The following is a 23,659-nucleotide window of genomic DNA, read 5'->3' on the forward strand; positions in this document are numbered from 1 at the left end:
GATAGGAGGCATTCAGGGTCATTGACCTTTCCGGGATAATGAATCATGGATAATGAACAACACCAGAGGAAGAGAGATATTCGAAAATAATAGCATGGGATAAAACTCATCTGCTATCATTAATGACCATAAACATATGACATGGCAACATACCAACCATCACCTTCGAGAAATAGTTTTGCATATGCATATATATTTTATATAGTTTTATAAATAATATTTTTTTTATATCTAGGCTATGTGAGTACATATGTACACATATATAAATAAATGTTGATATATGTAATATATATAGAGAGAGAGCCTATATTTATATATTATATAAACACAAAACAAATGTAGTATTAATAATCATGTTTTATCTGTTTTTGTTTCCCCACTATAAACAGCAATTGAAAAGCGCTTTAATTTTGGCTCAGGAATATATGGTTGTCATGGGCTGAACTTGTACATATGTATGAAGTATCGCCTCTGATGTTAATTGTGTTTTCGTTTGAGCGGAGAATAGATTTCCTCTGTTTATTATAAGCATAAGGACGGATTTGCGTCACCGCGCGACTTGCGAGTTGAGATAAAGTTGCACAAATATTGAAAAAAGGAAGTGCTAACAGTCATTATAGAGTTCCACCTCTGCGAGCCGGAGGAAATAAGGGTCCTCTGCTGTATCCTAAAATACTAAAGCATCTTCTATTTTTGGCCTAAATCTAGCAGGAATATCCGCTCATTTAGCCCGAATCAGAGCTCATCAAAAACAGGATGAGTAGCGTCGAAAACTCCCAGAACAGAACACTCACAGGCGCAGGGTGAAGGAGAACACTGTGGAGCATTCTCTTTTCAGAGTTTGTTGTTTGCATATTTAAAGTAATAATAAAAAAAATAAAAACATGGTCAGAACGGTTGCGAATGCATGCAAAACTCGATATTGATTTGAATGCATGATTTATAGCCTATAACATTATATTAGTTATCTTTAATGCGTTTCTAAAATCATAACATAACTGTGCAACATTAAAACAATTTGCATGCATATATCATGCATCCCATGTAAACTAAAACTGTGCTAATATATCAAGAACATGCGCTTATATTTAATAAATCGTTGCATAAATACATCTTCACGTGCGATATCCAATTAAAGCTGCGTTTTAATTCCAATGGTTGCGTGTTTTGCGCATTAATAAATGCGTTGATTTTTAATGGAAGTGCTCTCGGTCAAACTCATATTCTGTGGGGCGTGTTGAACACTTCTGTCAACTTCCATTGGCTCAGAGAGAGCCAATCAATAACAGAAGTCCTGCTTGAGCTGCTCGGACTCCTGTGAGGAGTTTCATACTCGAGGAGGAACGCGAGAGAGTTCAACTCTTCAAACTTGACAGCGCGCTTGTCCTCGTTGCATGAGATTTTGGCTTCTCCTGCCGGGATGTACACGACGGGACTCAACCCGTTTTACGCATCGAACTTTAGCCTTTGGACCGCGTACTGTTCGGGTGGTTTTGGGGTGGATAGCATGAAAAAACCCTCGTTCTGCATTGCTGATATTCTGCACGTTGGAGATGCGGAAAATATCCCCGGTTCATCTTCGCTTATGGCTCATATTGGGGCGCGCGCGTCCGGGTCTCCCCTGCGCCCGTCCCCGGTCACTCCAGACGCGCGCGCGTATCACCGGCACGGAATACACTTGACATCAGTGTCCAGATCCGCAATGCACGCGCATTCCGCGCCCCCGCCATCCAGCAAAGACCTCAAGTTCGGGATCGATCGGATATTATCCACAGACTTCGAGCCGAAGGCAAAAGATGCGCCGTCGTTGAGAGGTAAGAGTGTTTTTATGAATCAGTTTTTTTTTTTTTTTTTTTTATGGTGAGTGTATCACATCACACCTCACTTACGAAAAGAGGACAGAACAATTAGATTAATTTAGAATATAGTCATAATCACAGTGAGCCGCAAATGCTCTTGCTTTAGACGCGTCCATCCTAACATCTGTGGCGGTGACGGCCCTGTTTATGCAATTAATCCAAATGGATTTAGTTGAATTGTTTGGTTTTTGTCGTTCTGGAACAGATCTCACATCGATTGTTAGTCTGAATCGGCAGTCAGCAGTCCATGTGTCTGCCAGCCCGTACTTCGCGTCCATAGACGAAACCTCCTCCATGATGGGTTCAATAAGCAGACAATCAGGGCAACATCAGTTTCAGGACTCCTTCCCAGGTAGTGTAGACATCACATCCCAGTGGAGCCCTAAAGAGGGACTAAACTTTAATTCCTGCAGTGTCTTCTTTTGCTCTGAATGCATGTGAATGCGGTGGTTATTTCGCACATGCACATGTCCAGATGATTCAATAACACGCACTCTGGTCAGTTATAAAGTCATTTGCATGATGCATTTGTGTCTAAATCGCATTGAAATGCCCTTGTGTTCTAACGGCGCGTGTTTCTGCCTCAAACAGGGCCGTACGCAGTGCTCTCCAAAGACACAATGCCACAGACCTACAAGAGGAAAAGATCCTGGTCCAGAGCCGTGTTCTCCAACCTGCAGAGGAAAGGCCTGGAGAAGCGCTTCGAGATCCAGAAGTATGTCACGAAGCCGGACAGGAAACAGCTGGCAGCGATGCTGGGACTCACCGATGCACAGGTCATTATTCGTGCAGATCACTGCAGCATAACGATAATGCCTTTTATATATGCAGTATAGTCAACATCTGAAGTGGATCCAAACCTCTCAGCAAACTTAAACATGCATTTTGAACAATACCCGTTCTTGTCTTTTTTGATCCACTTCAAATGTTGACTACTAATATATAGTATATATATAATGTGTGTGTGTGTGTGTGTGTGTGTGTGTGTGTGTGTGTGTGTGTGTGTGTGTGTGTGTGTGTGTGTGTGTGTGTGTGTGTGTGTGTTTTAAATTATGATACGATACTAGCTAAACGAAATTCGCTTTAGACTACACGGGCCATCTGGAGCTCGTGGAAAAACTGCAGCATTGCGACACATTTCTAGAGAAATGAAACACAATTGTAACGAATTATTGCAAATAGAGGAGGGGTGCAGTCGTTTCATTTCAAAACAGCCTAATTTAAGGCATTGGGCAAGAGTTTCTGTCTTGTTTTATATCGGAAATGACACGACAAACAGCATGGGGAATGTGATAAGAGTTTCAAAACTTTCCAGTAATGTTTGGAAACTGTCTGAATCTCTGCCATTCTTCAGTAAAAAAGTAGACTAATTTAACTCGGCATTTCGATCAAAACCTTTTTTGATTTGTGCATGCATTTTGTTTTTGCTATGATTGTGTAGCCTAAATGCAATTAATAATGCACGTTGATCCTTTAATTGTAAATCACAAAAACATCAAAACAGTGCATACAATAAATAATAATAATAATAGTAATAATACAAATAGGCAACATGCATTTAAAAAATGCTTGGGTCAAATATGGGCATTATTGGGTTCAAAATTTTAACTTGAAAATATAAAAACAAATATTAACCAAAAATATTAACCAATTAATATTTGATCCAAACATGGGATCCATCATTTTTAGAGTGTATAATTACATTTTATTCAAATAAATACATAAACTAATTTTAGCTGGACGATAACTTTATTCTAGAGCTGATAAAGCCAAAACAATCCGTTATTTCAATTCGCAATTATCAATGTAAACCTGCTTTGAAACAATCTATATTGTTAAAAGCCAGAAAGCGCTATATAAATGAAGGTGACATGAATCCATCAAATATTCTAGTATAATAATTATTATAACCTTGTTTTAGGTAAAAGTTTGGTTCCAGAACCGGCGGATGAAATGGAGGCATTCCAAAGAAGCGCAGGCGCAGAAGGACAAAGAGAAAGAACCGGATAAATCCACCGAGACCGAGCAGAAAGAGCGCGACGACTCCGAGTGCGAAAGCGAACCGAGCGAGTCCGAATTCGAAGACAATACGGAGGACAAAAGCGACGTGGACATTTCTGACCTCAACAAAGCCAGTGTGATTATTCCCGGAGCTCCGACTGTCAGCACGCAGGACACAACCAGCACACACTCCACGACAGAACCGAGTCCAGCCACACGAGTCCGGCCGGAACCGAGTCATCTGATGTGAACAGCTCAAACACACTGTCGGAACCGAGTCATCTGAAGTGAACACCTCAAACACACGAATACTGTCGGAACCGAGTCATCTGATGTGATTGTGAACACCTCAAACACACGAATACTGTCGGAACCGAGTCATCTGAAGTGATTGTGAACACCTCAAACACGAGTACTTCCGGAACCGAGTCATCTGAAGTGAACACCTCAAACACACAGCGTCTGACGGGACAGAGACACCAAATACAGCACACACACACACACACACACACACACACACGCAGGCCTTCTCGAGCCATCGGTTCATCATGTCTTCCATCGTGAAACAGACCCTTCGTGATCCCCGAGGAAGGAAAGCATCGCTCTGCTTTAACCGAACCGCTCGTCTTTTTTTTTTTTTTTTTTTTTTTTTGACGATTTGGGAATCGAATGTTCATGAATTAAGACTTGATTGTATTATATTTTGTCTGTAAGTATTTGCACTGAAAATGTAAATAAACATTTGTTACTAATATTCCAAGTGTATTTATCGATTCAATAACGATTAACATCCTAAATTCAACAACGATTAACCGAGTATAAATGAAATGAATTCGTCACTTTTTATGTATAGGCTAACTATTCTAAATAATTAAATATAGCATGATTATATTAATCGCCTTCATTATTATGATAATTCTTATTTACATTGTGCATAAATGTTATATAGCCTACGTAAGCATTAATTAGCAGTTAATTGTCTATCGTGATGGACTCATGCAACACATTTCTCACGAATAGTTATTGTCGGATGTTGAATGGCAACATAATTAACGACGAAGACATTTTCACAAGTTTGCAGGAAAGATTACATTAAACATCGAAATTGTGAAAGTTTTAAAATCATTTTTAAAACTTAAGATTAAAAAAAAAAAGATGTGGGAGGAAGATTGGGGCAAGTCGTCACATGTTTGTTTTTTCTAGCAGGTTTTGTTTATTGCATTAGTGAATCCTGTCATCCAAACTAAAGATTCAAAGCATCATTATAGGGTTTAAGTAAACAACTGCAAACAATAAAACCCCAGTTAGCTAACATGCATTAAGAAAAAATGCATTAAGAATTTTTTTTTTTTTTTTTTTACAGTTAGGCTATTTATATTTTTTGCTTACCTTTTACCATTTAGTTTTGTTTCATCCCAATTTTGGGTAAAATATGGACAAACCCAAACATTGGATTGAAAATGTAACCCAACAGCTCGGTTTGTCCATATTTGACCCAAAATTGGGTTAAAACAACCCAGCATTTTTTTGATTTGAGATTTAACTGAAGAAACAGAAAAAAAAAAAAGTAAAATCTAAATTACTTGTTTTAACACAAAAATATTTAATATCACTGAGTCACCATACATTAGCCTAATTAATGAGTTAAATCAGATAGAAATAGCTCTTTAAGCTCTTTTCCCCAGTGTAACCCAGACATGCAGCATCTCGTTGGATAGTTTTTTCCCCGTTTGTGAAACACTGACATCATAAGGCTGTGACGGATGGTGAAAGCGTCGTCTTTTGGCCTGCGAGTCCTTTTTTGAGTCAGGTTAATGTAATTCTGCCAAGGCTTTTCGCCCTTAAAAAATGTGAGCTGGGTGAAATTTGGCGTCCAACAATAAACAGAGAGCGAAGAGCCTGGATTTATAGTTTGTATACATTCGCTGGCTCCAGATATCAGCAACAGAGCGGATGAGTGTGTTTTATGAATGTAGGTTCAGATCTGCGCATCAAAAACTACTCCATTTATGGACTCTGGCTGTCTAAGCTACACTTCACTTGCCATATAATGAGGTGGACTGCGTAATGTCAAGGCAAAACTATTCCAGGATTTACACAATAATCCATCCAGAGATATTAGAGCTTCGTGACATTACTATTAGTGTATATCTTACATCTTCAGATGAGTTATTATACATTCAAGTATTGCAAAAAAAAGGGTTTTCTCTGGACACTCTGGTCTGGTTTATTAAACCTCACGGCCTTTGATAAAGAGACAGGCAGTTTACATAAGTTTGTGATAACGGAGAGTTTATGTAGTTTAATGAGTTCTGTTCATAAACTGATAAGCGCATAGCTACTGCAAGATGAACATTCATAAATACCATATTCATATTAACGGTTCTTGTGAGTCATATTAGAAGTGTTCAGGTCTATAAGCAAACACAGGCCTGCTAAGGGCATTAGTGTCTGTGAGAAGAATTAGGATTTAAAAGACATTCATAAATCTGGAACATCAAAACATCTCTGTCCCCAGAAGACAAAATCATAGTTTTGAATAGTGTGTGTGTGTGTGTGTGTGTGTGTGTGAGATCATGTGTGTCTCGTTACTATGGCAGTGTGAGGACTGTGAAAAATTTGCATGTATGTGCATTTGCATATATACACACACACCCACACACAGAGACATGTATTATATATGTATTACATAACTAATGAAAAACTGAAACTGAATTTTCTTTTGAATTTCTAAAACTTTATTTCTAGGTTGATATGAAAAAAAGCCCATATATTTCAATGAGGTCTCAGACTTTAACAATCACTAACACAATCACACATCATATCACGTGATTTAAAACAAAAAGCAGTATTCACATACCCCTATGCAACATACGCCAAAAAAGGTCAAATAGGCTATTGACTTAATAAAGTCATTCATATGACACACACACACACAGTAAAGTTGAGCTCAGCAGAGGGAACATGAATGATTCACCGAGGACCACCTGAAGCACTACTTTCTTTCACTCCGGAAAGAGGGATGACCTCTCGAGATCTCCGGGTTTTCCACTTAAACCCGCATATTGAATTCCGCTTAATCCCGCTACCGACTTCACGCGCTCTTTCACACCGAACACATACAAGCATGATCACGTGACACTTATATAGACACGATCGAGTTTACAGTTGCGGTTTAATCATTTTCCGTGCACAGTTTTCTTCATCCGCGAGCCGCATCATCATGTGCGCATAAATTGTGTGTCTGAGCCGTGGTGTCAATCTCAAATTATCCTTCACGAAGTTGTGAATTACGTTTGTATGCGCAAACATGCAATAACAATAACAGTGCAAAAGCTTAACATAATACTGCAGCTTTTGATTTGTGAACTGTCTTCAGAGCTTTTATGATCACTGGGAGAAATCCCATCTGGACCAGGATTTAAAGTCAGCCGTTCCTCCAGTGTTTAAAGAGCCAGTCGAGCGTCCGTCTGACCCCGACACACACACACACACACACACACACACACACACACACTCACACACTCACTCTCACGTACACACTCACTCACTCACTTACTCTCTCTCTCACACACACACTAGTCTAACACTTGATGGCTGCTCTGTTAAGTCTTCGTCGTCGGTTAGGAACCTGGGTGTGCTCTTTGATACCAATCTTTCATTTGAAAGTCACGTGTCTAGTATCTGTAAAACCGCATTCTTCCATCTTAAAAATATATCTAAATTACGTCACATGCTCAGTGACAAATGCGGAACAGTTAGTTCATGCGTTCATGACCTCAAGGCTAGATTATTGTAATGCTCTACTGGGTGGTTGCCCTGCACGCTTAATAAACAAACTACAGCTGGTCCAAAACGCAGCAGCTCGAGTTCTTACCAGAACCAGGAAGTATGACCATATTAGCCCAGTTCTGTCAACACAGCACTGGCTCCCTATTAAACATCGTATACATTTTAAAATATTGCTGATCACGTACAAAGCCCTAAATGTTTTAGCTCCGCAGTACTTGAGCGAGCTCTTAACGCATTACAGTCCGTCACGTCTAATTCCGGCCAGTTGATAATACCTAGAATATCTAAATCGACTGCTGGCGGTAGATCCTTCTCCTATTTAGCACCTAAACTCTGGAACAGTCTTCCTACCATTGTCCGGGAAGCAGACACACTCTGTCAGTTCAAAGCTAGACTAAAGACACATCTCTTTGACCTAGCATTCACATAACACATTATAGACTTCTATAATTCAATGTTAGGCTGCATAGATTAGGTCAGCCGGAACCGGGAACACTTCCCATAAATCCTGATGTACTCGTTACATCATAAGAAGAATGGCATCTACGCTAATATTAGTCTTTCTGTTTATCCCAAGGTTTACCGCAGTCCGCCGGATTCAAGCCGTATCCAGATCTGAAGAAGGACCTGCGCCTGGACCGATGACAACGCAGTGCTGAAGTGTCAACTAGTCTCTCCCCTGTGAAGACTTCCTCCCTTTCCCTTTACCTCTGTACAGATAAAACGTTGTCAGGATAATTCCGACCAAAAAATTCTGTATTATACATTTTTAAGGCCAGAAAAGTAATTTGATGAGGGTTGATTTGTAAAGAAGGTCTACACGCCAGCGCACATATATATTCATGCGCGTTTTTGAGGTTTGCACAGAGATAACTGATAATCGTTTGCATCCTGGAACCTATTTCCGGGAGTGCGTTCTCGAGCCGCCAGGCACTGTTGTTGTGCGGATGGACGGCCGGAGCGCGGTGAGGGTTTTCTGTTAGAGCGGTGTCATGTTAGCAGCCATGTTAATAACTAATGATCTTCGCAGCGGAAGTGAATCAATCACTCAAAACGTAACTTTAGCAGGACAATAACTTTATCCTAGAGCTGCTGTAAAGCCAAAACAATCTCTGTTACTGTAATTTCCTATTATCATTGTAAAGCTGCTGTAAAACAATTCATATTGTTAAAAGCGCTGTATAAATGAAGATGACTTGACACACTATCTCACTCTAACACACACACACTCACACACACTCTCACATACACAATCACACTCTCTCACACACACACACACACACACACACACACACTCACTCATACAGTCTCTCACACACACACTCTCTCTCACACACACACACAAACACTCACTCTCACACAGAAAATCACACTCTCTCTCAAACTCTCTCTCACACACACTCTCTCTCTCTCTCTCACACTCACATACACTGTGAAAAACTAGCTGCTTCGGATAAATGTGTGTTTCTGCCTCCAGACACACGTGACTGATGCTGGACTGCGAGTGATTGGCTGATGCTGATGAACTGACACTGATGATCTGATGCTGAGTTTCACACGGAGTCTGTGATGGACGTCACGTCACTCCATCAATGAAGCAAGCTTGAAGAATTCAGCAACAGTGAAGGATTTTGGATTTACTGTCTGGATCAGCAGCATAATGCTACTACAATTCACACACACATTATTAACACTCTCTCTCTCTCTCTCTCCCTCTCTCTCTCTCTCTCTCCCTCGAACCTGATGATGATCTAAATACCCCATGAATTTATGAAAAAACACAGTATTCTGATTGGGAACAATGTTCATCAGTGTATGCTTTTTCTTGTCAGCTTTTTCAATGCATTTTTTTGCATAGTAAAATAAAACCTGTAGATGTAGTTTGCCTATACACACACACACACACACACCTCATATTTAAACTTGTACAGTCATTAAAAACAAATATCCCCTCCGGACATCACTTTTAGCCTCTACTGTATTTAAAAGAAGCTATATATGAAGAGTTCAGATGCAAAAGCCTCTAAGTGCCATCTGAAATTCTTCTAGAATTATCATTTTGATCAAGCTTGTATATTTGAGTTCATTAATTTCATGTAAATGGCAATGAAAATTACCTATTTTAAAATTACCGAGCTTGATAAAAATGATCATTCTAGAAGAAAATTTCAGATGGCACTTAGAGGCTTTTGCATCTGAACTCTTCACACACACACACACACACACACACACACACACACACAATGTGTTCTACTGTGTGTCTAAACATATAGCATAATGACAATAAAGCTCACTTGACTTGACTATTGTATTTAATATATAATCGGAAGTTAATGCTTCCTGATATTCTAAAATACTGTGTATAGTGAGTGTGTGTGTGCGTGTGTGTGAGTGCGTGTGTGTATATATATATGTATATGTATATATATATATATATATATATATATATATATATATATATATATATATATATATACACACACACACACACACACACACACACACACACACACAGTGGGGAGAATTAAGTATTTGATACACTGCCGATTTTGCAGGTTTTCCTACTTACAAAGCATGTAGAGGTCTGTAATTTGTATCATAGGTACTCTTCAACTGTGAGTGACGGAATCTAAAACAAAAATCCAGAAAATCACATTGTATGATTTTTAAATAATTAATTTGCCTTTTATTGCATGACATAAGTATTTGATCACCTACCAACCAGTAAGAATTCCGGCTCTCACAGACCTGTTAGTTTTTCTTTAAGAAGCATTCCTTTTCTCCACTCATTACCTGTATTAACTGCACCTGTTTGAACTCGTTACCTGTATAAAAGACACCTGTCCACACACTCAATCAAACAGACTCCAACCTCTCCACAATGGCCAAGACCAGAGAGCTGTGTAAGGACATCAGGGATAAAATGTGTAGACCTGCACAAGGCTAGGATGGGCTACAGGACAATAGGCAAGCAGCTTGGTGAGAAGGCAACAACTGTTGGCGCAATTATTAGAAAATGGAAGAAGTTCAAGATCTCCCTCGTGGGGTATCAATGATCATAAGGAAGGTGAGGGATCAGCCCAGAACTACATGACAGGAACTGGTCAATGACCTGAAGAGAGCAGGGACGACAGTCTCAAAGAAAACCATTAGTAACACACTACGCCGTCATGGATTAAAATCCTGCAGCGCTCGCAAGGTCCCCCTGCTCAAGACAGCGCATGTCCAGGCCCGTCTGAAGTTTGCCAATGACCATCTGGATGATCCAGAAGAGGAATGGGAGAAGGTCATGTGGTCTGGTGAGACAAAAATAGAGCTTTTGGTCTAAACTCCACTCGCTGTGTTTGAAGGATGAGTACAACCCCAAGAACACCATCCCAGCCGTGAAGCATAGAGGTGAAAACATCATTCTTTGGGGATGCTTTTCTGCAAAGGGGACAGGGCGACTGCACCGTATTGAGGGGAGGATGGATTGGGCCATGTATCGCGAGATCTTGGCCAACAACCTCCTTCCCTCAGTTAGAGCATTGAAGATGGGTCGTGGCTGGGTCTTCCAGCATGATCTTTGGAGGGAGCTGAAAGTCCTTATTGCCCAGCGACAGCCCCGAAACCTGAAGGATCTGGAGAAGGTCTGTATGGAGGAGTGGGCCAGAATCCCTGCTGCAGTGTGTGCAAACCTGGTCAAGAACTACAGGAAACGTATAATCTCTGTAACTGCAAAAAAAGGTTTCTGTACAAAATATTAAGTTCTGCTTTTCTGATGTATAAAATACTTCTGTCATGCAATAAAATGCAAATTAATTACTTAAAAATCATACAATGTGATTTTCTGGATTTTTGTTTTAGATTCCGTCACTCACAGTTGAAGAGTACCTATGATAAAAATTACAGACTTCTACATGCTTTGTAAGTGGAAAAACCTGCAAAATAGGCATTGTATCAAATACTTGTTCTCCCCACTGTATATATATATATATACACACATACACACACACACATTAGAAAAAAGAAGTGAGAAGAGTTAGGTAATGATGCTGTATTATATATAGGCTGTAGTATAATCCTCCACAAGTGTCAGTGAGGTGCAGTAAGTGTGTTTTCTTTGGTTTGGTGAGAGCTGGCGTAACATTAGACGGTTGTCTGGTTTATGAGGTAAAGCACTTCTCTGAGGAACAGCTTCACCTACTGAGGGAAAAAACTGTAATTTAACAACACGTCACAATGATTCAAGAACCATCGCAGTCCGTTTCTGCTGAACACATTCATCAACGCCTTCGCTGCTGCCGTCAAGCCTTTCTGTTGTTTTTATAGAATTGGGACTAGAATTATGAGCATTTTAGATGTTTAATTTAATAGATTTTATACTTAAACACATGCAAGAGCCGATTCAATATGCTTTCAATGTGTGTTATAATTATCATCAGCTTATTTCTGTTTTATGTAAAGTGCTGAATTATTTAAAAATTTACTTTACTTTTAAGGAATGTACTCCCTGTACAGACAGGCAATGTTTAATTAATTAATTAATTAATTACTTAATAGCAAAAGAATATTGTATAATATACTCTGCTTTTCAATGTTTTGCTCTCAATTATCATTTCTAAGTCCATTTTAAGTTGCCTCCATAATGTGACACTCTTCAGAGAAATAGTCTTGATTTCAGACTAATAAACTGCTGCAAATTGCTAAAATAAAATTAGCTGATTTTTGCGTTTAAACATTCTGTATTTAAGTGATAAACTTAAAACAAAATAATTATATATACATATATACACATACATATACACTGTATATGCGCTGTCAAATTGATTAATCGCATTGAACAAAAGTTTGTATATATGTTACCGGCAAAGTGTGTAATCCGGCATTCTATAGAATGCCTAGGTAATGTATAGAATTAGGTAATGTATTTGTGCCAAAAACCATCAGGCATTCTATACATAGCACAGGCATTCTATACAATACCGGGATTTCACACTTTGCCGGTAACATATACTGTACATACAGTATATATATTTGTACGTGTGTACGTGCGTGTGTGTGTGTGTGGGTGTGTGTGTGTGTGTGTGTATGTATGTATGTATATATATGTATGTATATATATATATATATATGTATATATATATATGTATATATATATATATGTATATATATATGTATATATATATATATATATATATATATATATATATATATATGTATGTGTATATATATATATATATATATATATATATATATATATATGTATATATATATATATATATATATATATATATATAAAATATAGGCTACATATATATATGTATGTATGTATGTATGTATGTATGTGTTTGTATATATGCACAAATAAACACACTTCAAATATGAAATAAAATACACACACACAAAAACACTAAATTATCCTAAAATGCCAATTTTAAGCCCGGGAACATTTATTAAGTATGTAAATAGAGTCTTGATTAGACTAATAAACTGCCCCATCGTTATGCCTTAAGCTTCTCATTTGTCTGTAAATTGTTACAAAAGTTTGTTGATTTTTGCATTTAAACATTTCCTGCATCTAAGTGTTAAAGTCATGAGTGTTGTACAGCAGTGAGCGCACTCTCACACACAGCCCTGAAAACTGATCTGGACACACAGGAGCCGTCGCCACATTTCAACGGAGTCGCATTATCGAGCGATTCTCTAACATGCTCGCAGTTTCCAGGCAACTTGGCTCTGCTTTTCCACAAACCAAAAACTAGTTTGCCAGCCAGTTGGGAGAGGGTGAGGAGAGAGAGAGAGAGAGAGAGAGAGAGAGAGAGAGAGAGAGAGAGAGAGAGAGAGAGAGAGAGAGAGAGAGAGAGAGAGAGAGAGAGAGAGAGAGAGAGAGAGAGAGAGAGAGAGAGAGAGAGAGAGAGAGAGAGAGAGAGAGAGAGAGAGAGAGAGAGAGAGAGAGAAAAAAGAAAGTCTAAGAGGCATCTAAAGTTAAATTTAAAGATGTGTTTCTTTTGGACGCCCGTCTGCACAGCTATAAACCAAGGGAGACATTTTCATACTGGACATTTTTCATGGTTTCGCTCTGAGTTTCCTCCCTTCCTCTCGCTCCACCTCGGGCTGCAGACCACAGGCGACGGGCATCATCGCCTCGTGTAAAACACAGAAACACAACACACACACCCTCTGGACGGGGCCCGCTTGTCCTTGGCCGGCTCTCGGACTCGGGGGCCGATCCTTAGAGACTTTCCCACTTGGGCTCGCACTACTGAAGAATGCTTTCAACACCCGCATAATTTTAAAGTAATGCCTTGTGCGCACACTTAAGTCCAATCACAGACTGTTATTGGTACTAATGTAAAGACTCCCAAGGCCGAAGCCAGCAATAAATGGGCCGTTTTCAGGACGGTGTTCGCCAACTCTGTGGCACGTTTCTCTTGTAGTTTGTTATTAATTAGAGTTAAGCGCTCCTCTGACAGAGATTTATCACGTCTCTGCGGTAAAGCATATTTAAAGACGTTTACACTGGTTATTATAACCAGTGATGAGTTCAACCAGCCTGCAACGATATAAAAAAAACAGAGCGAAAAGCAAATTACTGTCATCAAAAGTGGAACAAAGAGGATATTTAGCTCAGTTTCTATAATCGTTACGCCCATGGCTTTTGAATTTCTGAACAACACCCTAGCAACACCTTAGCAACCAACTAGAACACCCCGGCAGCCACCTAGCAAACACCCTAGCAACACCTTATCAACCACCCAGAAAACCCTAACACCACCTTAGCAAAAAAAACAGAACAACACCCTAGCAACCAACCAGAACAACACTGTAGCAACCAACCAGAACACCCCAGCAGCGACCTAGCAAACACCCTAGCAACACCTTATCAACCACCCAGAACACCCTAGCAACACCTTATCAACCACCCAGAACACCATAACAACACCTTAGCAACCAACCAGAACAACACCCTAGCAACCAACCAGAACACCCCAGCAGCCACCTAGAAAACACCCTAGCAACACCTTATCAACCGCCCAGAACACCCTAACAACACCTTAGCAACCAACCAGAACACTCAAGAAACCACCTAACAACTACCCAGAACACCCTAGAAACCAACCAGGACAACACCCTAGCACAGTGGTCTCAAACCGGTTCCACGGAGGGCCTAGTGTATGCAGGTTTTCTCTTTTACCTTGAACCAAACTGATTGAGTAGGTCACTAATTGGTTAAGATCTCCCCTCACCTGGTAGTCTAGGTCTTAATTGGGCACTAATTGAAGGGAAAGACCAAAAACCTGCATACACTAGGCCCTCCGTGGAACCGGTTTGAGAACTCTGCCCTAGCAACAATTTAGTAACCAACCAGAACAACACCCTAGCAACCAACCAGAACACCCCAGCAGCCACCTAACAAACTAGCAACACCCTATCAACCACCCAGAACACCCTAACAACACCTTAGCAAGCAACCAGAACACTCAAGAAACCACCTAGCAACTACCCAGAACACCCTAGAAACCAAACAGAACAACACCCTAGCAACACCTTAGCAACCAACCAGAACACCCCAGCAGCCACCTAGCAAACACCCTAGCAACACCTTATCAACCACCCAGAACACCCTAACAACACCTTAGCAAGCAACCAGAACACTCAAGAAACCACCTAGCAACTACCCAGAACACCCTAGAAACCAAACAGAACAACACCCAAGCAACACCTTAGCAACCAACCAGAACACCCCAGCAGCCACCTAGCAAACACCCAAGCAAAACCTTAGCAACCAACCAGAACACCCCGGCTGCCACTTAGAGACTTTCCCACTTGGGCTCGCACTACTGAAGAATAATTTCAACACCCGCATGATTTTAAAGTAATACCTTGTGCGCACACTTAAGTCCAATCACAGACTGTTATTGGTACTAATGTAAAGACTCCCAAGGCCGAAGCCAGCAATAAATGGGCCGTTTTCAGGACGGTGTTCGCCAACTCTGTGGCACGTTTCTCTTGTAGTTTGTTATTAATTAGAGTTAAGCGCTCCTCTGACAGAGATTTATCACGTCTCTGCGGTAAAGCATATTTAAAGACGTTTACACTGGTTATTATAACCAGTGATGAGTTCAACCAGCCTGCAACGATATAAATGAAAACAAAGAGCGAAAAGCAAATTACTGTCATCAAAAGTGGAACAAAGAGGATATTTAGCTCAGTTTCTATAATCGTGACGCCCGTGGCTTTTGAATTTATGGTGCGTTTCAAGTTAATGGTTTCAGCCCATGAATGGCAAAGCCATGAAAGTCCGACAGCTCATTATTGAATTAATCAAACGTGAGCATCAAACCACAGCGCTATAAGCGTACATGAACCCGGAAACAAGCAAGAGTTGATGCAGATCAATCAAATCTTACTATAGGATGAATCTCACAATGTCAGGAAGATGGCCATAGTTTTCCCTGAAACCATAAGAAAAAAATATATTAATTAATATTCTGCATGTAAAACAACAAGGGACCATTTTGTTTTTTTTCACAGTAATATTATTTGAATAATTAAATATATTACCTCCGAACACTTTTACAAAAAACTGCAGATATGCAAAAAAAAAAAAAGAAAAAAAAAACAGAGGTTTGTAATATATAAATAACATTTAAATAAATCTAAATACATTTTATATACGTGTGTGTGTGTGTGTGTGTGTGTGTGTGTGTGTATGTGTGTGTGTTTGAGTGTGTGTCTCTTGTGTGTCTCTTTTCTACGTCAAAAATTAGCTTTGCTTGAGAAAACATGTACAATTATGATTTTTTTCATCCTTTGATTTAGTCGAGTTAGTTTCGCATCAAATACAGATGAGGTTTTATTTTTGTCCTTGTGTTTAAACCTCTTCCCTAAATGATGCCTATCTGTGTTTTTTCACATCCTCAAACTCAATTTATCACCACACGGAAAGTAACAAGGATGATGATGATGATGATCTGCACACATACAAGAACAAACAAAACTATAAAGCTTTAATCAGGTTGTATGCATGTCTTGCTGATTTAAGCATCACTTACACTATTGCTGTCAATAAAGATAGTGATGTGATTATGTGAAAAATCCCACATTAAAAGAGGGAACCAAACCATATTGAAAAAACAGAACTTCGCAACCATACAGAACACCCTAAAAACCAACCAGAATAACACCCTAGCAACCATCCAGAACACCCTAGCAACCAACCAGAATAACACCCTAGCAACACCTTAGCAACCATCCAGAACTCCCTAGCAACCAACCAGAATAACACCCTAGCAACCATCCAGAACACCCTAGCAACCAACCAGAATAACACCCTAGCAACACCTTAGCAACCACCCAGAACTCCCTAGCAACCAACCAGAACAACACCCTAGCAACACCTTAGCAACCATCCAGAACACCACTGCAGCCATCTAGCAACCGTTTTATGGACATTGCAGCTTTCCTTTAATACACTGCAAATAATTAGTGTCAACATAATTTTCTCTCAGAAGTTGCTATTAAACTTTACAATTATCTACAAAGAAACAGCAAGTAACACATTGAGGTAAACGCAAAATTTTGAAATGGAAAAACTGAAATAGTATTTTCTTGTAAAACATACTCTAGCAATCTTTGTTTTATTTACAACTTTACAAGAAATCTTTTTTGTTTGTTTGTTTTTTTTAGCCAAAAAATGTGCATTGACACAATTCATGCGTCTAATCAAATAAGCTCTTGTTCTGTCTCCAGGAACATCTCCAGCAGTGAAGCTTATTAAAAAGCTCTTAATTTACAACTAAAAACAAACCCATCAGTGTCGATGTGGTTCTTCAGCCGCACGCAGTTCAAAAGAAAACACGCAGCCGATCTGAGATATGATTTGTTTGGAAAAGACAGCGATTAAAATCAGCGTAATGGAGCTGTAGTGTTGAAGGACCACCCTGAGCTGCGCTCCTGTCTTTAATAGGGCCATTTTTCATCAGTGTAATGATAATGAGCTCATTATCTGAGCTGACGGACTGTGAGGAGGAGAGAGGTGTGTGTGTGTGTGTTTGGTCGCTCAGCTTGTTAAAGAAAAACATGACACTAACCCACAGTTTGTCTTGTTTGTGTTCCAAAGCAAACAGTGAAGATTAGAGGAGAGAAATGAGATAAAGGGAGTGACGGAGCTCAGAAAGCAAGAGAAATGGTTTATGAGGAACTCACTTTAGCAGCGGTTACTTCACTGCAATACAATCCTGTGAATCAAGTGTGAACTATTCCACATTAAAGAACCACAGACATCACGTTTACAATGCAGGGACGCACGATATATCGGCCACCATATCGGTCTATATATGGTCATTTTTAATGTTATCGGCTCGATAAGAACATTTGGTCGATATATTAAAGCCGATAAATAATGTATTATTTCCCCCAGCTGAGATACTTCAGATGCGCACTGTTCAACATCATGGGTTTGAAATGCTTGAAATATGATTGAAATCACTTTAAAAATACGGAAAATAGAGTTCAGTGCAACATGTGCAGCGCAAGTCTGTCATATCGGCTACATAAAATTATAATGAGAACTTTATATTTGTGTGTTTGGGACATGGCTTTTAATGATGAGACTTTGTTTTTGTAATCAGGCTCTCAAAAATTATATAAAACTTTGGATTTAGATTTATCGGCCAATATATGGGTTATCGGCTTTCAAAAATAAAGAATTATCGGTATCGCCCAAAATATTAATATTGGTGCATCTCTATTATAATGCAGAGCGTCCAGGCTCACAGATCACTAACACACTGATCATAGTGAATCAGAGACATTTCATTAAATTTACAAGAAGTCCGGTCCAAAATGTTCTTCCCAGCCAGCACAAAATCCGGGTAAAAATCAGTGTTGGCGAGTATACATAAGAAATGCTGTCAATCGCGGTAACATTTTAATGAGTTCTAACAAACGTAAACGACGCAGTCGAAGGGACAGTGCATCATCGTCCCGAAAGTTTAAGCCTAGCCAATCAAAATATTCACGCGCAAGAAGACGCCAAAGGGAACTCAATGGTGATGGTCGATCATTTTTTGTAGAACAGCATCCCATGATTAGTTCACCTCGTAAACTAAAAAATTATATAAAATGAAAAAAAAATAAAAATAAAAATGAAATACTAAAATATAGAAATATAGAAAAAAATATTAAATATAAAAATAAAATATTAACAAAAATGAAACTAAAGCAGCCTTGATTCTGAAAGTATTTTTCACATTTATATTCTTTATAGATCAGATCTCCTTATTGAAGGATCTTTTCTCTATTAACCAAACCAGGTAATTCACCAACTTTGAAAAATACAAGACTGTGTACCAAACATCTTTTACACGGCAAGATGAAGCACAATGATTTTAATATAATCAGATAAACATGAAATGATTGGCCTACAGCAGTTTAAAGTATAAAATACAATACATTTGAAGTTTACAGCGAAATATTTGAATAGCCTACATTTTCCATGATAACAGCATCTCTGATTATTAAACGCACATTAAAGGGTTAACTAATAAAAATGAATGTGTCATCATCAATTCAAACCTGTTCTTTCTTCTAAGGAACATAACAGGAGATATTCTGGTCAATGTTGACATCCATTATATGGACAAAAAAATCTGTCAGACTCTCGATCACACCGAGCTAATCAATAGATTTCCAGTGATTGTATAAACACACATGCGGCCTCTAATCGGCATGAGAAAAATCTGCATAAATCTGTCAAACAATACCATTCAAAAGTTTAGAAACACATAGACATTTTTTTTAATGCACCCATCTGTTCATCAATGTCCCTTTAAAATAAATTAAAATACATATCAAACATTAATACTGTAAATTATTATTACGGATTTTTCAATGAAATGTTCATTTCATTTCAATTAATGAATACTTTTTATTTTTAAATGACAGCATATTGTGGCATTTATATTATAAAAAGACATTTATAATGTTACAAAATATTTTTATTTAAAATAAATGCTGTTCTTTTGAACTTTCTATTCATCAAAGAATCCTGAGAAATAAAATGCATCACGGTTTCCACAAAAATATGACTGTTTTTAACACTGATCATAATCATAAATGTTTCTTAATCATCAAATCATCATATTAGAGTGATTTCTGAAGGATCATGTGACACTGAAGACTGGAATGATGATGAAAATTCAGATTTAATCACAGGAATCAATTACAGTTTACAAAACATTCACACAAAAAACTGTTACTTTAAATTGTAATAATATTTCACAGTTTTTTTCTGTGTTTTTGTTTAAATAAATGCAACCTTGGCATGCAAAAATCTTACGACCCCAAACTTTTGAACAGTAGTGGATCTATAATCAACATTTCTCTCTTTATATCGCAGTGCATTCTGGGATTCCCTTCGGACTGCACTTCGTATAATGCTTTAAAATGCTGTCTAGGTAGGTCACCACTACTGTAGGTTTCGGAACAGAACTATGATGAGAAAAACTTAATTCTTTCGTATGTTCATGTTGAAATAGCCTCCAGTCTCCGTGCACAGACGTGCAGGTCAGCTGTACTGGTTTCTGCCCGACGGTTACCACAGAAACTGTCATCCAAACGCAAGAAAAAGAAGGTGAGTGATTTTTAGAAAGTTACTTGGTTTCACATCTCCTCGCAAATTCCTCATTTGACAGACTGTAACACACAGACCAGACGTGAGCAGCGCTGACAGTTATTAGCGTTCACGATTAATGATGCCTTGCACACAGTGTGCTCACACACAGGGACGAGTTTGTGTGTGTAAGAGTCAGAGATCAGCTCCTTTATTTGGGAATCTGTGAATAGATGACTAGACTAAACTGAAACAATATCCAGGTTTAAGATGATAAAATCAGCTTTTACGTCCATCTGTGGATGAAACTGGCATAATGATGGCTGCATACATACTGCGTACTATTTTTAGAAAACAGTATTCATAACAGTTTATTTCAGTTATTTCCGAACAACACACTAGCAACTTCCCACAACAGCCAAGTATTATAATCATGAGTTCTGCAAGGGAAAGCACCTAAAACTACTTTTAAAAATAATAAAATCTAGTTTTGCGGTTTTAACACATTTAGCACCTGACAAAAAATGACAAATCTACTGTCGCAGCTTTAATCCAATATGTGCAAAAATGTCTTTACTCAGTAATAGTTGATATTACAGTTGATTGAAAAAATAGTTGATATTACAGAATTCTCATTACATTCAGTATTTCATGTAGTGTGCATAGTTGCAAACTGCTCTTTTTTTGCAAAGACATCCATTTGTCCTATACATATTTCACATACTATGTACTATGCAGTACACAGAGTTGTAATCGAAATTATTCAACCCCCATTTCAAATCAGGTTTATGTTTTAAGTGGTTTCCCCAAATTCAACTGAAAATGCAACTTTTATTAACTTCTGCAGTCTCAAAATGATTCAACACCCTGAATAAATCAGCACAAATCTGCAAAACAGGTGTTGTCTCGCTAATCAAGGGCTTCATTAGTTGCACCTTGAGCTAGAACACATGAAATATCTGAACTAGCGAGGTTTGTTGAGTGTCACGTTTGACTGCATGTTAGAAATATGGCTGGCTAAGTAAAAAAAAAATGGTTTAAAAAGTTAAGAGAAGATATCATCACCCTTCACAAACGAGGAACAGGATACAAAAAGGTAGCAACGGCACTAAATGTTCCTAGAGACACCGTTGGAAGCATAGTTTGCAAGAAAAATGAAGCGTATGCTGTAAAGAACTCTGTCTCCAGTTCAGCATGGCGGATCAGTGATGCTCTGCGGCTGATTTACATCCTCTGGCTCTGGAAACCTGCAGTGTGTGGAAGGCAAGATGGATCCACTGAAGTATCAGGAAGTCCTAGCAGAAAACGTCATGCCGTCAGTGAGGAAGCTGAAGCTCGGACCTTCACACAGGACAATGATCCCAAACATACCTCAAATTCCACCAAGGCTTGGTTGCAGAAGAAGTCCTGGAAGAGTCTACAGTGGCATCACAGTCACCTGACTCGAACCCCATAGAAAATCTCCAGTGGGATTTGAAGAAAGCGGATCCAGCACACAAACCCACGAATATTCCTGAACTGGAGGCCATTGCTCATGAGATTCCTCAGAAACGCTGCCAGAAGCTGGTGTCTGGTTTTACATCTCATTTGCAGCAGGTCAATTTTGAGACTGCAGAGGTCAATAAAAGTTGCATTTTCAGTTTAATTTGGGGAAAGCATTTGTTGTCTTGAGCTATTTCAATTACTTTTGTTTGATTTGTTCATTGCAAACAGCTGAAAGTCTGTAAATTTTGTCAATAAACCCGATTTGCAATGGGGGTTGAACAATTTCGATTACAACTGTATATTGCACACAGCAGATTATGGTCAGTATTATGGCTGAGTGATAAAAGACATGAGTTTTGCAAGGGAAAGTATCTAAAAAAACACTAAAAAACAAGTTTCGCAACTTTAATGTAATATGTGCAAAAAAAGTCTTGACTCAGTATTTGATAGGAAGGCCAAAAGTCAATAAAGAGAAGCAAATAAATCCTGTTGCTGGTTCATCCACTGCATTGAAGCATGCAGTATTTCATGTAGTGTGTAAAGTTGCAAACTGCTCATTATTTTAGTAAATATACAGTAGTTAGTCATCCATTAGATCCATGCATACTTCACATATGTGACCCTGGTATAAATCTTTTAAATTGAGATTTAAAGCTGAATAAATAAGCTTTCCATTGATGTATGGTTTGTTATGATAGGACAATATTTGGCCGAGATACTGGATTGAAAATCTGGAATCTGAAGATGCAAAAAAATCTAAACAATGAGACATTAAATGTTCACGACTGTGCAGCATTCACTCACAAAAATAAATGTTTTATATATTTACGGTAGGACATTTACTAAATATCTTCATGGAACATGATCTTTACTTAATATCCTCATGATTTTTGGCATAATAGAAAAATCAATCATTTTGACCCATACAATGTATTGTTGGCTATTGCCACAAATATACCCGTGCGACTCAAGACTGGTTTTGTGATCCAGGGTCACATATAACACACAGTATGCATACTGCAAATTACAAGTAGCTTCAGAATTCGGCGATACAATACTAAAGTAACATAGCAACAATTTTTGCAAGGAAAAGCACGTAAAAACACAAAAAATCGAGTTTTGCAGCTTTAATCCAATATGTGAGAAAATGTTTTGACTCAGTAGTTGATCAGACAGCCAAAAGTGGAGAAAGTGCAAAAAAAAAAAAAAAAAAAAAAAAGCCATAGTTGATATTGCATCTGTCACACTGCAAGTGCAAGGTCAAATTGACTGAATTGCATTGTGGGATAGTTGTAATGCAGTCTGCATAGTTGCAAACTGCTCTTTTTTTTTGCAGATATAATTAGTCATCCATTTGATCCATGCATACTTCACATATGCATAGTACACATATTGCATACTGCAAATTACAAGCAGCTTTAGGATTGGGCGTTATGGCACCTAAATATTAAAGCGATGAGTTTTGCAGGGGAAAGCTCCAATAAAAAAAAATAAAAAAAACTTAAATACCTAAAAATCTAGTTCCCTTTTGAGGGAACGAGACACTCTTTAATCCTAATATGTGCAAACATTTCTTGACTCAGTATTTAACCAGACAGCTAAAAGTGAAGAACAAGATCATAGTTGATATTGTGGCTGGTTCATCCATTGCATTGTGGGATCCAGTGTTCCACACAGTGTGCGCAATGACATACTGCTCATTTTTAAATGCAAATATAAAATAAAAAAAGGCCATCTATCAGATCCATGCATACTTAACATACTACGCATAGTATTTATTTACAAATTACAGCAGCTTTAGGATAAAAAAAAACACCCAAATACTTAAAAAAACTAAAAATATTGTCCAATATGTGCAAAAATATACTCAGTATTTAATCACAAAACCAGAAGTAAAAAAAGAGGTCCACAAAAAAAAAAATTG

General features: G+C 38.4%; 1 protein-coding gene across 2 annotated transcripts; it reads left to right on the forward strand.

Annotated features, from left to right (window-relative positions):
* The first annotated feature begins 753 nt into the window (after positions 1 to 753).
* hlx1 (H2.0-like homeo box 1) lies at positions 754 to 4,610 on the forward strand. Of its 2 annotated transcripts, XM_081378093.1 has the most exons (4): positions 1,293 to 1,814; positions 2,065 to 2,211; positions 2,451 to 2,635; positions 3,781 to 4,610. In XM_081378093.1, exons 1-4 carry the CDS (start codon positions 1,421 to 1,423, stop codon positions 4,108 to 4,110), a joined length of 1,056 nt encoding a protein of 351 aa, XP_081234219.1. In that variant the 5' UTR covers positions 1,293 to 1,420; the 3' UTR covers positions 4,111 to 4,610. The 2 variants fall into 2 exon arrangements, with proteins under 2 accessions (XP_081234220.1, XP_081234219.1); XM_081378094.1 differs by lacking the exon at positions 2,065 to 2,211 and having other exon boundaries at positions 754 to 1,814.
* The last annotated feature ends 19,049 nt before the right edge of the window (positions 4,611 to 23,659 follow it).

This window comes from Scardinius erythrophthalmus (assembly GCF_964197995.2).
Source record: "Scardinius erythrophthalmus genome assembly, chromosome: 11".
Taxonomy (NCBI): Eukaryota; Metazoa; Chordata; class Actinopteri; order Cypriniformes; family Leuciscidae; genus Scardinius; species Scardinius erythrophthalmus.

What these genes read in the sequence shown, in the direction of transcription:
- hlx1 (XM_081378093.1), top strand. Translation starts at nt 1,421, where the DNA reads ATGTACACGACGGGACTCAACCCGTTTTACGCATCGAACTTTAGCCTT. An exon ending in AGATGCGCCGTCGTTGAGAG is followed by an intron (nt 1,815 to 2,064) that starts GTAAGAGTGTTT and finishes GTTCTGGAACAG; the next exon opens with ATCTCACATCGATTGTTAGT. An exon ending in GTTTCAGGACTCCTTCCCAG is followed by an intron (nt 2,212 to 2,450) that starts GTAGTGTAGACA and finishes TGCCTCAAACAG; the next exon opens with GGCCGTACGCAGTGCTCTCC.